The sequence below is a fragment of the Haliotis cracherodii genome, unplaced genomic scaffold (assembly GCF_022045235.1).
Source record: "Haliotis cracherodii isolate W230 unplaced genomic scaffold, xgHalCrac1.p SCAF_18, whole genome shotgun sequence".
Taxonomy (NCBI): domain Eukaryota; kingdom Metazoa; phylum Mollusca; class Gastropoda; order Lepetellida; family Haliotidae; genus Haliotis; species Haliotis cracherodii.
Genome location: NW_027266273.1, coordinates 19081382 through 19099101, shown reverse-complemented (window position 1 = coordinate 19099101; position 17720 = coordinate 19081382). Strand labels below are relative to the sequence as shown.

General features: G+C 40.7%; 1 protein-coding gene across 1 annotated transcript; it reads right to left on the bottom strand.

The window, feature by feature from the left end:
- Nucleotides 1-3868: 3868 nt before the first annotated feature.
- On the bottom strand, nt 3869-13376 carry LOC139465358 (peptide methionine sulfoxide reductase MsrB-like). Its single transcript, XM_071247062.1, has 5 exons — nt 13222-13376; nt 8347-8465; nt 7490-7566; nt 6833-6968; nt 3869-6459 (listed from the first exon to the last, which is right to left on the bottom strand). Exons 1-5 carry the CDS (start codon nt 13331-13333, stop codon nt 6358-6360), a joined length of 546 nt encoding a protein of 181 aa, XP_071103163.1. The 5' UTR covers nt 13334-13376; the 3' UTR covers nt 3869-6357.
- Between the last annotated feature and the right edge of the window lie 4344 nt (nt 13377-17720).

The following is a 17720-nucleotide window of genomic DNA, read 5'->3' as shown; positions in this document are numbered from 1 at the left end:
TTCATCCCGGGCAGAATGTTATCCCGGACAAAATAAAGTACCCATAATCCCATGAGCTTTCATATATTTCAAGTTGATTTAAATCAGCACATATCAAAAAGAAAATGGTCATTTCATATTTCATTCATTTGAAAGGGTTAGTGCCTAAAACAATTATAGCTACGTGTACAAGGAGAACAATCCATTCTGTGGTTTCTTAACACTTTTTCATAATTTCAGTCAACTCCTGCTTTTTAGCTGAGAAGAAAATAGTTCCTGTGGAACTTTAGAAGGGACTGATCGTATCATAATCGATATTTTGACATATTTAATCTCTTTATTATTTATATAAATATATATCATTATTCTTGATAGTAAGATGCATGTTTAGCTTTAAGTTAGCAATGCAGCTAAAACTTTACGCCGTATTCCTAATTTAAATAGTTCAAATAAAAGGATCTTATCACATATATGTAATGACAAAAACACTTATAAAACTAAGAGTACACGACATGGTGGGTTTCCCTTCACACATCACCAAGAAGGGACGAGGTTTAATGGCTTAAGGTAAGAGGATTTTCGGGTCTACGGCCCATATTCTTGCTCAACAACGGAGATAATCGGATTACGTCATGGTACGTGTTATCAAGTGGATCAACGCCGTATAAATGTCCGACTGCTCCACTTAGTTACCATAACTCCTGAGAGTCGTTCAACAGGTACAAACTACACGATCCACGCCAGGGCACCGAGTGACAAGGTGTGAAAGAGTGAGTGAGTGAGTTGGGTTTAACGCCGCTTTTAACATTATTCCAGTTATATCACGACGTATCAGCTTAATGTGGGAGGAAAGCCCGAAGTGATGCAGGTCTCAGACGTTTCCCACTTCGGTGAAACCCACGAGCACGGGTATGGTGCTGACAAACCTAGAAACATAATTGGGGCGAACCGGGATTCGAACCCACAATCATAGGTTTCTGGTGTGTCCAAGGGACGCAACTCTGCATAGCGAATCGCGGCGCCTTAGACGACTGGGCCACCCGTGCCCCCAAAACGTGTGAATGATTGAGCGAGTTAAAAAGCGGCGTTATTCTGGATACTGTGTTGTTTTGGTTATTGGACTTTGGTGTTTTGTTTTGTTTTTCATATTCTGACAAAGAAATAAGCATGTTGACACTCTCAACTTGAACTGATTGTCAACGGCATTTTATAACCAATGCAATACAACCTGATTATTCATCATTTATTGTGTACACAAGTTTTCCTAAAGCTCCACACAGCGACATGGAGTGAGAGTGCAACAAGTTTAGTCGCTTGCTGGAAATAAACACTACTCATATACATGTACAGTAATTTTAAACTACGGTTATAACGAACTCAAAGGGACCACAAATTTTAGTTCGTTATAACCGTAGTTCGTTATCAGCATGTATACAGCAAATGACCGGGACCAAAAAACAGTTCGTTGTATCCGCCAGTTCGTTATAAGCGTGTTCGTTATAAACGTAGTTTACTGAATATGTAGTTCGACCTGAGGGTCCCAGTCGTCCAAGGCGTCACATACCAAAAATACGCTGGACAGAGTTGCGCCCCTTAGGCGAACCAGCATCTTTGGATCTTGGGGGTTCGAATTTCAGATACACCTTTTGTACGTGTAAATCTTGCACCACTGGACTTCCTCCCGTACGTAGCTGAAAGTAATATGCAGTCGAACCTCGTTATCTCGAACCTGTTTGCCGGTGCCGACCGCCTAACTTAAACTATATATATATATATTCATGCCTCTTTATCTCGAATGTCCGGATATCTCGAAGTTACCACACGGTCCCGTAAGGTTCGAGATAACGGGGTTCGACTGTAAATGGAATGTTGATTACAGCGGCGTTATGACTAGCTCACTCACTCATTCATCTCGGTACTACACACTTAAACACACACGTATGCACAATCAAAAGGATGCGTACACAGATAAGGTATTACCTATAGTGTGTTCTATTATTCGTTGGAAACAATAACTCTATATTACCTACATGCTACAAATAATTTTGGATAGTGATATAGTCGGATTTTTGAGAGTGTGATTACTGGTTCGAGCCGATCGCAACAATATTCCTACTTATACAATAACGGCGGGGGACAGCAAGAATGCACGCGTTTCATACATTTCCATGGTGGGAATCGATAGTGGTCGTCGGCGTGGCCAGCGAACGCTTTAACCAGTTAGCTACCCTGGCTCCTCGGTTAACACTGTAGTTTCCTTATAAAAATTAATAAAAGTGGAAACTGTCAAAAAAATAATTATGGACGTCTTATTGCCAAATATGAATATTTGAAAACAATTATTGACATTATTATACAACATAACTTGTGCCTTCTATTCAATAGTGTGAAAGCCGTAAACTCCTAACCATTAGTGTCCAACCCATACTTATACCCGTTTTTATATATATTCGTTACAGAAATCTCAGCGTCCAGTTTAATTCAAGAGAACAATTACATCCATCTTGCGTACTGAATGGGGGTACAAACACTGGAGACCCGTGAAGATTCCGGGGTAGAATAGGTCTTCAGCAACCCGTGCTTGCCGTAAAAAGGCGACTGTGCTTGTCCTAGGAGGCGGCTAACGGGATCGGGTGGTCAGGCTCGCGGACTTGGTTGATGCATGTCATCGTATCCCGTGGATCGATGCTCATGACGTCAATCACTGGATTGTCTGGCCCAGACTCGATTATTAACAGACCGTCGTCACATAGCTGGAATATTGCAGAGTGCGGCGTTAAACAACAAACAAACAAACACAAACACTGGCAGTTCCGTGGTTAGAAGTCAATGTGTAACCATATGTCATACTTCCATGACCTTATCACTATACTCGTATAACAAACTGATCGGTGTAAACCATATTTCTTACCTTGTGACAAATGATAAGTGGATGGAATGTAAACTTAATTGCAAAATGTACGCTTGTTTCTTTGTTTGTTTGATGTTGTTTACAACACACTCAGCAATATTCCAGCTATATATCATGGCGGGCTGTAGATACTTTAGTCCGGACCAGACAAATCCAGTTCATAGTAACCAACATGGCGGAGTGAAGTGTAAGCCTGGGATTATGCAGTTATATTTCGGCTGGACTAACGAGTCCATGCATAGTCCAATCAATATCCGCGTAACGAAATGGACATCCGGTTCGTAAACTGCCGCGCATATTTCGGTCGATTGCAGGATTTGCAAATTATGTGTACCCCCAACTTGGCGTCAACAGGTATTTTCCAAATCTTTTCATGTTTTTGATAAAGGCGCTCACGTGATTTGATGCACTTCTCGAAGTGAGACCTGTTTTATTACAACATAGATCTTAAATATCGATCAGATCGTCTTGACTGGGCGCCGCCATTTTTAAGCTAATGCAAGTGAGAGGTGGAATCTGATTGGTCAATAGGAGGGACAAAGAGGGCACATAACACATAATAGCCACTGGTGGCACAACAATCGAACCCCAAAATTCCAGCCTGGTTTGGTAAGGGTGGAAACTGCACTTTTTCAGTCAGTTAACACCCTTGCCTCGGGAAGATGCCTGAACCGTTCTTAAGAAAAAAATACATATATGCTGCATATGCTGAATTCGTGTCATCGTGCACCGACGAATTTGGTCGTTGCTCAAAATATCACTGGATTGTCTAGTCCAGACTCGATTATTCAAATGATATAGCTGGGATATTGCTGTGCTCGGTGTTAAACAACAAGCAAAAAGGCAAACATGTCTGGCGAATCGGAAGAATACATTATCGATAAGAGCTGACAACGTTAGGCTGGATCAACTTCGAGTGAAAGTCCTTGTACACTGACACACAAACTACAGATCCTGAAAAATCAGACAACACGATGCAACATAGTATGGTATTTATTGTAATCACAAAGCATAAAAGATAAACTGTTGCGCAACAACTTGTTCCACCCGAAGGAAAAATGGGAACCGAAATTAAACAAGCGAAAAAATCATATTGGTTATAAACAATGGTCAAAACAACACGATGCCAATTATGAAACAATGATGAAACTATAAACTGGTAAAGTAACATTCATCTTCCCGAGACAAGGAAGTTTTGTAGTCAGTTACCTCCCTTGCCTCGGGAAGATTAGTAACACGGAACTAGATTGTCTGTTGCATTTTTCTTGTAGACATGGTCACTGCAACTTCAATTGCAATTACAAATATGGAAAAATAAGGCTCTTTATATACAAACTCATTGTATGCTGTTTAACGCCGCACTCAGCACTATTCCAGCCATATGGCGGCGGTCTGTGAGTCGTATTCTCACCTGTATTTGCCCTCCAGTGCTGCGCTACATGGGAGGCTACTAGCACAAATCACGGAATTGTGTTAAAATCAACCACAACAATATCAGCGAGAAGCACGAGTCTATGGGGACCCCGTTTATTGTAATAGGTCCCCAGCAAACTAACGAAATGAATAGGGTGGTCAGGTTCAGTACTTGGTTGATAGCGTGTCATCATACCCCGACGGCGTAGATCGCTGGCAGACAGCTGGAGTATTGACGAGTGCCAAGTTAAACAACACGCGCACACGCACAGAGCAGTCTAGATGTTGTGTAACAGTTTCGTAATGCTACAAGTCCCTGTTTGAGTGAGTGAGTGAGTGAGTTGGGTTTAACGCCGCTTTTAACAGTATTCCAGTTCTATCACGGCGTGTCAGCTTGATGTGGGAGGAAAGCCCGAAGTGATGCAGGTCTCAGACGTTTACCACTTCGGTGAAACCCACGAGCACGGGTATGGTGCTGACAAACCTAGAAACATAATCGGGGCGAACCGGGATTCGAACCCACAATCATAGGTTTGTGGCGTGACCAAGGGACGCAACTCTGCACAGCGAATCGCGGCGCCTTAGACGACTGGGCCACCCGTGCCCCGGTCCCTGTTTGAGGAACTGTGGATGACCAAACCAAGCTCAGAGCGTAATGTTTTGACCGTCTGTGCAAAATATCTGTACATGTATTATTATTAATATATTATTATTATTATTACTACTACTACTACTACTACTAGTAGTAGTAGTAGTAAATATGAGACAGCTACGCGATAAAACAAAGAACAATGAAGAACGAAGTGTGGTCTATTTCACGACACGACATTGTTCTATCGCAACGATAAGACATTGTTCTATCGTGACGTCATTTCTGGAGACTCGAACATGACGTCGTATATTTGGGCGACGTTAGTTTTCAGAGGGGGTCTCCAGTGAGTTGTTCCCCATAGATGTCCCTGGTCAACGCAGATAAACGCGATGTCCGAACGATCGCATCCAAAAGCGGGAGAGATATGACGATTGTCATTTGGAGAACAGGTACAGGTAATCGACGCAAGGATTGCGAGGATATGTGGGAAATACCCACCTGTGCATGAAATGTACTTGTCCGACATTGCCGAGGTCGGATTCTATCGATGCCGTCATCATTATTAAAATACGGGCAAATATATTTTTAAACTTGTACATTTCATCACCATACTTAAAGAGGCTGTACATAATGTTGATATCTCGAATAAGAAATAAATGACGCGTGGGAGTTGTTTATCGTGCAATAACACACTGCAGGGAGAGTAAACCACGAGGGGCGCATAGCAGTAACTTAGAAAACTCCATATAATACTCACGGATAATAATTTCCCGAGACCTACATCATTGTTGACGTAACATAATGCAGACAACATTGCTGGCGAACTTTTGATCATTGTTGACGAAAATGTCTATCATTGTTGACGTCATATGGACAGTGTTACATTCTCGACATTTTCAAAGACAGATCTTCGCCATTGCAGTTATCATAATATGCAAAACAAAGAAATTATTAGATTGGTCTGTGTTATGCTGATTTTACGACACTGAGAACTCGTATAATTACCAAAATCGTTCGACCAGGGCAGAATGTGACAAACACATGCAATACTCTCTATACAAGAATTATCTAAACAGCTGACCCAGTGAACTAGTTTGGTCTCACGCTTGTGCAAAATTTTCAACTGATATTACAGCAGCTTTTAACAACACATAATGAATGACATGCAAATACTTTGCCCACAACAGATATTAAAACAATTAGTTACACATCGAAACATATTTTGACAATAATAACCTGTCACAAGAAATATGTTCAACTTCCATGCCAATTACAAATATATAACAATCCAACGTTATATTATTCTCAATTGACTGCAGTCAATTACGTCAAGGAAAATACGCTCAATACAATTCACGTTAACCGTAAGAATATTTTCAGATTGTATGGACAATCAGTTAACATATTGTATTCTTGTTCGTTACAGTCGTGCCTGTGTAGTTCCATAACGGGCCCGGGAGTGTCACGTGGCCTTTGTGAAGCTGAGAGCCGCGCTGTTGATGCAGTACCGCAGTCCAGTAGGTTTCGGACCGTCCTCGAACACGTGACCTAGGTGGGCGTTACACTGAAATATACAACAAACAGTACATTTGTTAGTGAGTGAGAAAGTGAGTTTGGTTGAACACCTCTTTGAACGGAATTCCAGATATATCAGCGCGTGTCAACATAATGTGGGATGAAAGTCCGAAGTGATGTAGGCAGACAGACAGAGTGTTTGTTGCATCTCTCAGACATTTGCTACTTTGGCGAAACCCACGAACACGGGTACTGACAAAACTTGAAATACTCGGGGCGAACCGGGATTCGAACCCACGATCGAGACCCCTTTTTCCTTCTATGTTGTTCTGGGGATTTAACACACTGAAACTTCGATACCTGTGATTATATTGACATTCTGGGATTCGGGTGAGCTAAAAACAACCAACCCAGCAACCTACCTGTTTACATAACGCCTCTGTCCTCACCATGCCGTGACTGAGGTCAGACCGACAGCTGACGTTGCTCTGCCCCTCTTGGTGGTAGGTGTCGCTGAATGACGGCCAGCCTGTCCCTGAATCAAACTTGGTGGACGAGCTGTGTAGAGTACACGAACAATCCGCTTATCAGAACTATTTTCTAGTATGAGAAGCGTCGGTTATAGAGCAGCACCAATGACCAGAAATAAATTTCATCCAGGATTCAAGTCATGTGGGAATATTTAAATAGTGAATGTGCGACATGGGTTAACTTAGCTAGTACTAGGCCATGGCATTAGTTAGGATGTGATAAGCCCATATGTTTAACACCCTAACTCAAAACACAAGATGCAAAGAAATTTTTTATCGCGGTTAATATGTACGGTGGATGGTGATACTAAGCTGGGCCCCGTCTCTAATATCTATCGACGACGCGCATAGGGAGACGGGAACCAGCTTATGGTGATACCACAAATCAGCCTGGTTCCATGGGTAGTCTGCCCTTCCGCTACACGTAGCGCAAGCGCAGCAAAACCAGAGAACCAGGCTCCATTCAAATTACAATCCGTGGGTTAGTAGGACCAGGGAGTCTCTGTAGATCTTTATATAGTCTCCCTTGTGTGACGTATATAAATATACCTGAAGAGCGGCGCTTCACAGCACACACACGTGTAGCTTCCCTTCTCGTTGTGGTACACATACTTTCCGGTAAAGGGCTAAAAATAGTTAAGAAAGTAAATTTTAAGTAAGTTTTAAGACATCTGCATTACTGTCACGAACAATTTTCAAACGTCTCCCTTTTCTTTTGTGAACAAAAACATAACTACCCATTCGTACCCACTGGAATGTTTCCGGAACTTGCCAGAATGGCACGAATTCCTCACGAATGAAAACCACCAATATACGTTACGTCTCTTGGTATATTATTCCGCCGATCTCATTCAAATATTTTACTCTAATAGAGAGGTATTGTATCGGAGGAAAATAATTGATTTTAAGAGATTGTCGTCCTAATCGCGACAAACTGCGTGTATATTTTTGCGACATAAATAAAAAAAAATAACCGGCCCATGTTTACGTCAAACACCATACAATTACCCACAATAAAACACACAAATAGGGCCACGCACTGTAGTTCATCTGGATATGTAGTCAACAACATTACATTCTGAAAAAATGGATGCGTGATGTCTGCAAAAAATCCAAACATGGCTACTGTGACCGACATATCTACAATCGGACTTTAACAATTTGAGCAGATTGCATGGGGTGTCGTAAAATTGGTGAAAACAAGCATATAAAGCGTCAACTTATGTTTTTGAGAAGATATTTTTATGTAGTGCAAACAAATTGACGTCCAAACAAATCGTCGGATCGGAGGAATATGCAGAAAATCAACGTCTGAAATCATATTCATAATCAGATAACCGTGTACTTTGCACTATGACAACGCCGGTCATAGTTCTCTGGCCACGGAGCACCAAGCAGGGACGTACCGGTTCGGTGCCCTTTTCCCGTGTGACGTTGTACTGTTCGGGGGTCAGCTTCTTCACCCAGTAAGAGTTAGATGTCTTTGAGGGGTCAGGCTCCGCGTCTTTTAAAGTTGAAAAACATCCTAAAAAAGTAAGTGCGTGTTGACAAGTTGGTGTCGTTGATTTAAACATGTTCTGATAAGAAGCTGATTTAAACTATTCACCGTGCCAATATGGAGATGATTTGATGAAAAAATCACTCGGAAGTGGATATTTTAATCATAACCCAGCTCCCCTTTCCTCTAACGGTAAATGATACTTTGTCTAAAAGTCTTAAATCCTCTAAAACACGCACATGCCTGAATCTGTGAAAGGTTTTGAAACACGAAGGAGGTGGGGTGAAACTGGGGTTTAACGTCGCGTCCAGGATTACTGCACTTATATAGCAACGTGCATGCACGTGTGTGTGTGTGGCTGCTTGTACTGGTCCGGACTGATGCCGATTTACAGTGCTAGCTCACTGAGATACCATGCCGCAGTTTAACATGAATACCCCACTCAGACACAGTATACTGACTCCGAGACGACCAGTCTTGGTTTTAGGCCCTAATGCCGACCGCGAGACAGGGTAACAACAAGTGCCATTTATTAACGTCTTTTGGTATGACGCGGCAGGAGATCGAACCCCGGGCGGACGCTCTACCACTAGACCACGGAGGCTGTCGAAACACGAAGGAAATAACATCTGTTACGACGTATCCAACAATACTATTGACAGTTACTGCTGCATCTTCACGAGGCAAGGGAGTTAACTGACTATAATAGCCAGTTTCCCCAGCTGACTCCCTTGTCTCGGTAAGTGAGTGAGTGAGTGAGTTGGGTTTAACGCCGCTTTTAACAGTATTCAAGTTATGTCACGGCGTGTCAGCTTAATGTGGGAGGAAAGCCCGAAGTGATGCAGGTCTCAGACGTTTACCACTTCGGTGAAACCCACGAGCATGGGTATGGTGCTGATAAACCTAGAAACATAATCGGGGCGAACCAGGATTCGAACCCACAATCATAGGTTTCTGGTTTCTGGCGTGCCCAAGGGCACAGCGAATCGCGGCGCCTTAGACGACTGGGCCACCCAAGCCCCCCGTTACTGCTGGTGGTTTTGGTACATATAGTACATTTTTGCTGTGATAGTGATGCTTTGAATGATCACGCACGTTTGAGAAAATAAATTCGTAAACCTGGTAATAATCAATGAATGGCCAAAACAAGATGATAATTATTTCAATTGAAATAATTACTGAAACATCAAGAACAAATAATAATCAGAAAACAAAGCGTTTAGGTAACAATTTTATATAACATTTTTGGAACGATTTGTATATTTTTGTATATTTGATTTCATCAACCAGAGGAAAGAGACCATATTTGTGTATCAAAGCAATAACCTTCAGTGTTAGACGACACACAACTGCTCGGATCAATGGACCCTCCAACAACTCAGGATTGTACACAATGACCTAAATAGTGAAACACACTATATACAGGGGGCTCTGTGGAAAATACCCGCCGTCTGACATGTGCATACAACCTGGGTCAGATCCAGGTTGTCTTGGCGTCATATCGCATGTATACACTACAAAACAACAGCGTGTCATGCTAGTTTGATATCCCGCTGGTATAGTATTATTTTGCAACAAAACGTCGTGTATATATAGTATAGACACGGGCAATTTACGATAATCATTCTGTGCATAAAGTATTGTGTACTCATTATTATTTGCAGGTCGGAAGGTATACTACACAAGAGAAGTTAAAGAACTCCCGATTCATTCATATTTTATAGTTAACCCGTCATGAAAAGACAGATTCACAATAGTAATATGACAGAATCGGGTGCTCTCTAACTTCTTTTGTGTGGTATAGTATCTTAAACTATTTTTGCCAACTTCAGAAGCGGAACATTGCCTTCAGAAGAAGATGCTAAATAGCAGAGTTGCAAGAATATCAGAGAATATTACTTCCCGAAAATGTATTGTCAATATCCAACCCTGAATAAATTTCAAATGCTATTATCTTGAAATTGGGAAGTACTGCGGAGGAAACTACGTAGTGTCGCAAAGCTACGATAAGAGACAGACAATAATTATTATAAATGCAGGTCTACCATGATGTGATAGACCTTGGGGTATTATTACTGTGAATGTCATGTATATGGGTCAGTGCCCTTCATAGGAAATACAGACTCGACTTGACAGTACTGTAACACCCTAAGAAACCTTACATGTAAATACTGCAAAAACAATATGTATAAGATAAACAACATTTAAAAATCCTTAATCTTTATTCAAGCACTTGGTACACACTCTAAAGGTCTGCTTCTGACTATTTCCCAAACTACCACATGTTCACCAGTTAAGTCCTTATTTGGATAATGCTTAGTGGCAGAAAATCTATTGTTTTAACACTTGGTGGGACGGTCGGGTAGCCTAGTGGTTAAAGCGTTCGCTCGTCACGCCGAAGACCCGGGTTCGATTCCCGACATGGGTACAATGTGTGAAGCCCATTTCTGGTGTCCCCCGCCGTGATATTGCTGGAATATTGCTAAAAACGGCGTAAAACCATACTCACTCACTCACTTTAACACCTGGTCATGATAAAGTCGGAATCGTACACTCGACTCTGCTTTAAGCAGAGATTTCTTATGAATACGGAAAGGATTTTGTTGCACTTTCTACAGTTACCCATGTTCACTGTGAGAAATACTTGACACGTACATAATGTAAAATACTGTGTTGTGGGTGTTTAAATGGTCAAACTTAAATCAATGGAAGTATGAAGCCACTCCATCGTTTTTCTTGAGCTGTATCTATTTATGCAAAATACATATTTTCATCTCAGTTCCACGACGGCGGATTGTAAATAATTGAATATAGACCACATTATCCAGTGATCGATATTGTGAGCGCCGATCCACACCGTCGGGGAATGATGGCACGCAATTAACCAATCACTGAACATGACCGTTCGATAAATAAAGTCACCTCTTACAATTTAACCGGCATAGGTTAGGTTAGACCAATTCTAACCCGGAATACCCACGGGATTATGAAGATATCTCGTATTCTACCATGATTGGTCAATCAGAGGCTATTAAACCACAATAAACCCCCTCTGATTGAAACAGCTGGTTTGACGGCCGCATCACCGCGGAAGCTAAAATTGATAGAATAGTACTATTTTCAGTCATTGTCGGTAGGCACATTTAAATAATTATATCTACAATTACAGGTTACAAAATGCACAGATGCGGTTACTACAATATTCAAAGGATGTGTGGCAATACATTTCGTGCAGAAAAATACGACAGAAATCAACAAAGGGAATGTATTTACGTTTTGGAGACAACAGAGAGCTTGGAATTTTGGCGCTTTTCTATATACGACTGTGACGTCACATATTTTGCGTCACAATGAGCGATATGACGTCATAATGGTGACTCGCGATGTAGAGCGAAAGCCTTGCGAAGCTTGCTTTGTTTTCTTTAGGGATGCCCACCTCATGTTAGCCTACCAAGTTGCCGTGATTATATACTTTCAATGCCTGTCATATGTTCGAGCGAAGTATTACGGTGTAAACAAACTGCTTGAGTATATACAGCACCATATTTTGTTCCGTGATTCCGTAATTCAGATCGATAACCCACTCAAAACACTGAACTCAACCCATGCCGCTTCACTCAGTATATTTGCTAACACCAAAGAGTTTGCGTTTTATTTAGTCATGGTAGAATGGAGATAAACATACTGTGTTTATCTCCTAATTAACTTTACTGATTAACGCCTTTGTACTTTATTATAGCTAAAATGGATAGAATTATCATTAAACCGCCCGCATGTTATAAAATAAGAGAGGACCACTGTAACTTGATATTGCCCTCATATTGCTTGACGATGGGCATTTATCACGTCCGTTGTTAGGTGACGTCATAGGATATGGATAGGTGAAGTCACGTTCAATAGTGACGTCATCTGGTTAGTTTCCATATTTGTAAAAGTTGGTCAGTGACATTTGTGTTGATTGATTGCAGTAAATGTTTCAAAACGAATATTGTTGTTTCTTTTTATTTGATTAATTCCATTCGTTTTAGCTATAATAACGGTAACGCTATTTTTCAGGGCATTATCATTTGCACAAGCCCTCGATCTTTTCAACTGCCCTCCTTCGTCGGGCAGTTAATCGAAGACCTCAGGCTTCTGCAAATGATAATGCCCTGAAAAATTGCGTTACCCATATATTAACTTTACTAACTGATTAAGCTAACAGCCAAGAAATGACAATCTTCCATTGGCAGGATATACCCATGCAGCGTATAGGTTATATGCCCCCTGGTAGTAACATCTAGTCTCTGAAATGAACATATCGTACAGAAAAAAAACAGTTGTTTAATTATCTTAATAAAAATATAATAAAAAGGAGCCCAGAGAATTTCTTCGTTTTCAGATAATAGGGGGAAGTCAAATAAACGTTTTTTTCAGGACGGTCTTTATGACCATTCACTTGGGAATGCAATTTGGCACATTATTAACGAAGTTTTTATTATTATAATAATTAATTTTATAGCATAAATTCATAAATTACGTCAATCTACCTGTGTTACAATGTGGTACTGTCATTAATAGGATATCGGGACGGTACTGTTTTATAGTTCTCTTTGATTTCTAGAGAAAACAGTTTGTTTGATGCTCTCTTAATGGAACCACCTTTAAACACACGTGTTCGACTGCAATGCATTTACACGGAGGAAAAAAAAGAAATTCTATCTTTTTACTCCTGATACCGTCCCTTACAGGGGTGTTCTCAAGACTGAATTGATGTGTGACTTCATATAATGGTTTCTCTTACCTCGCGTGTGTGTCACGTATGTGCAACGACACGCCTGAGTCACAATGGCCTTCTCTGTCTGTTTAGCGACGAAGCCGAACGCAGATCTTGATAACTGTCTGATCGCAAACATGGTTTTGAAGCTGTGATTGACAGACAAATTTTCCCCGTTCTGGGTGAATATCAAACCGGAACTGACGTCACGGATTTTCCCCACGCAGCCTTGAACCGGCGTGGCTCACATATAGTCTGTTCTAACGTAATGTGCACATATCAGTGGCAGCTGCGGAAAGAGTAGTAGTGGGTTATAATTTAATGTCGCATCGGCGTTATTTCAGTCTTATGGCAGTAGCAGCAGCAGTAGTAGTAGATTTGTTTATTTGTTTGTTGTTTAAAGCCACACTCAGCAATATTCCAACTATATGACGGCGGTCTGTAAATAATAGTCTGGACCAAACAATCCAGTGATTGACATCATGAGCATCTGTCCACGCAATTTGGCAAGAGTAGTAGTGGGTTATAATTTAATGTCGCATCGGCGTTATTTCAGTCTTATGGCAGTAGCAGCAGCAGTAGTAGATTTGTTTATTTGTTTGTTGTTTAAAGCCACACTCAGCAATATTCCAACTATATGACGGCGGTCTGTAAATAATGGTCTGGACCAGACAATCCAGTGATTGACATCATGAGCATCTGTCCACGCAATTTGGATTCTATGACATGCATCAACCAAGACCCGATCCCGTTAGTCTCCTAGCTCTTAAAAGCATAGTCGCATCTTACGGCAAGCATTGGTTGCTGAAGACCTATTCTATCCCGGATCCTCACGGGTCCTGAACGGAAGTACATATACTAGGGGTGTCACGATAAATCGAAATATCGATATAATGCCATTGGTAAGCACGTTAAGTTAATGAATCGATTGTTAAATCAGTTTCCGATCAATTTTATCGATTTCAGTTAGGAATATCGTTTGTATTTACCATATCATGCGATTGAGTTAAATGCTGTTCAAATTTGTTTTTCTTTTGATCATGAGTGGTAGTAATTTACACATGGTAATGTGGAAGTTTCTTTTTTCTTAAATTATTAAGGTTAAGAAAAAACAAATCAGTCATATCTCAAACTTTACTTTATATTTGTTGTTATAGTTATCACAGTCAAAGAAAAATTCGGTTCAGATGTTTTATTTAACTCTAAAATCCATCTGAAATGATACACTGGAAACTATCGATATTTATCGCAATAATTTCTTGCAATATCAATAGTTATCGCAATACTGTATTACAGACCAATCGGGAGGACGGGTGGCCCAGTCGTCAAAAGCGCCGCGATTCGCTGTGCAGAGTTGCGTCCCTTGGTCGCGCCAGAAACCTATGATTGTGGGTTCGAATCCCAGTTCGCCCCGACTATGTTTCTAGGTTTGTCAGCACAATACCCGTGCTCGTGGGTTTCACCGAAGTGGTAAACGTCTGAGACCTGCATCACTTGGGGGTTTCCTCCCACATTAAGCTGACACGATTGGATTACTGTTAAAAGCGGCGTTAAACCCAACTCACTCACTCACTCTCTCCAGACCAATCGTCACCCCTAATATATACTGCATGCGCTTTGCAACAATATCTTTCCGTTGATTTGACAGCGTTTTGCGCCTTCTAAATCCCATATGTTTTAGTGGTAAGCTTTCCCTAGAACGCTCATAATTCAAATCAGTTTTGATCATGTTATAGATACTGTCAAGAGTTGGCAGTTGTTTTCGCACTGCATACGAAAAAGTGGTTAGATGTTGGAAAGAAGTGACGTTCCCGCCATTGCATACGTCATAGCTTGGGTTGCTATTGTGCTATTCGGGAACAACTATTTGTCTGTAATTGACAGTGAAGAGGATGTCTGATGAAAATCTGAAAATTAAGTTAGTGTGACTGAAGCCAAGATACAGGATTTATGGCAAAGATGTAATAGAGGTAGAGGATTCGCAAGAATTAATTTATTTCATTTGATTAATAAGTCCTATTATGGTGCTAGAGATCTTTAGTTTCAAGCTCATTGCTTCAGCTGGCCAGGGGAAAAAGGGGGAAAAGTTACAGAACAGACAGACGCCGGACAACCCATCATCCCATAGGCTCATATGGCCCTTCACTCCTGGTGAGCTAATAGTCAGAAGTGGTGATCTACTTGACTTGCATCGCTGTCAGCTCTCCTCACACATGACGCTGACATGCTGTAGTGTAACTGGAAGGTTATGGAAACACTCACAACACTCATCCTCCTGAATCAAGGGTGAATCCTTATTCTCATTGTGTCGGGAGGTTAATTTGGTCAAAATAATAAGGCAACAAATAATGAGAATCTGAATATTTCATATTTTATTTTGCATGACACTGTGTAAGTCAATCTGCTATGTTCAGCAAAAAAAACTACCAAACAGTTGACAATACACCGCTACATATTTTCTCTGGTGAAGAGTCTGCCATCTCATCACAAATTATAATTGAAAATAGGAAAATAATTGAACAGTATCTCTTGTTGTCTTTTGTACTAGTAATATTTCTATGTTTATGATCAAGTAAGAAATTAGATTGGAGTTAAAAAAAGAAAAACATTCTACATTTCTTCTTTGGTTTGAGGATTTTGGCTTAAGTCCGCAAACCATGTTCTGGCAGCAAAAGATCATCTTCATGAGTCAGGGAAATTACACCTCCTTTGAACAGTTATTCAACGTTACGCTTTGGTGCATTGACATAAACAGTAAATGCTTTTCTAAAGGCAAATCAAGCACATTCTAACACAACCAGTAAATTTTCAAGTTACAAAAAATAGAACCACAGGCTCTGTAGCTTACCTGAACTATGAAGAAATAATGGCAGCCATGTTAAAATATTATAAAAATTCCCCTGATGACTCTAATAGTTCAAAACAAAAATAAACTTCCATAGACCCAATGTCACTTCACACACAGTTGACTGGCCTCACTGCGATTGTCGCAATTACATCTCAACATGCTAATAATCAAGCCAAATCAACAAGCACATCTGACATCAAGGTGCAAGGTGATTACTGTAGACACATTGGCAGCAACTGTCCTCATGAGACTGCTGTTGACACGTGTAAACTGCGAAATAAGTAAACCTTATTTAGATTATGTTACTGAATCTACTATTTCAGCTTTGACTTACAAAGTCTTTGAAGGTCATTTAGAAGTGATACACATAAGGAAGAGAATTTGTGGATGTCAACTTCTTTATTACGTATGCCCATTATCCATTGCCCATTACCAATCAGTGATGATTTAAGCCCTGGCTCCAGTTGTCCATCACTATCAGCACTAATTTACAGTTAAGTGTTGGCTTCCATCATGTCCATTTGTCCTTTGCTAATCACCTATCAGCGCCAATTATCTGTTGGCTTCCCTTGTTAAGTTTCCACCTTTGTCATCTTATTACTTTTGATGTTCTTACAGGTAGATATATATGTTCTCTGCCCCATAGCATTTATTCACCAGGGCCCACATGCACAAAGCAATCTTAGTGCTACAACTATTGTAAACCTATGTTAAAGAATGGGAGTTATGATCATCTTAGCGCTAAGATCGCTTTGTGCAAGTGGGCCTGATGAAGGAGTAAGTATAGACTCTGAAACATTGTGTTCCTAATAATATAGAAGTTGACATCCATATATTCTCTTCCTTATATGACTTATAAGATTGTCAGAAGTTAATCAAAATCAGTTACATGGTTGAGCTACTTAGTGAAATGCCTGGTTTGGCCAGGGAATAACTATAATATTTGTTACAATATGGTTATTGACGTATAAACATATGAGACCAAAGATGACAAGATAATGTTTTATGTTTCCATAACATAATGTTTGGTTTTCGAAAATTCACACTGTTGAACTTTTCCCTCCCTAGGTCCCCACCAGTTTGACAGATTAAGGTTCAGCTGTATCTGTTATTTCACATACCACATACTTGCTGCATGTCAGATCATAAAATGATGCCTGTCAAGTAGGGCCGGGACGAGTCCAAATTTACTACCCGGGTACCCACCCCCCTATTGCCCGACCCTACCCGGGTACCCGCTGTAGGTCTCAAGAGATAGGTCCAAATGTCCGACTGGGAGTAGTTTGACTGTAGCCCTGGCAAAATGATAGATACATGTCTTGAACAAACTGAAGTTGACTGAAGTTTTAGCTTTATTCATACATATAAAGTCAGAAGGAATGTGTGCATTGTCAAAACGAAATGCAAACATTAGTCACTTATAGTGCAACCGTAGAGTTCTAGATAATTTTTTGTCGTTAAACAATATATCAGGTGACTAACCACGGGTCGGGTAGTCCTGTTGGTACCCAGGTCCTACTCAGTACCCATCCGACCCGAGTACCTGAGTTACCCGTCCCAGCCCTACTGTCGAGATAGCTGAGCAATGGACAAAATTTGGAATCCTGTAAGGATAGAGATACCACAGCTGGGATCATTCATACAAAGTTTAAGCTCAAGGCCATGTACTTTCAGCTCA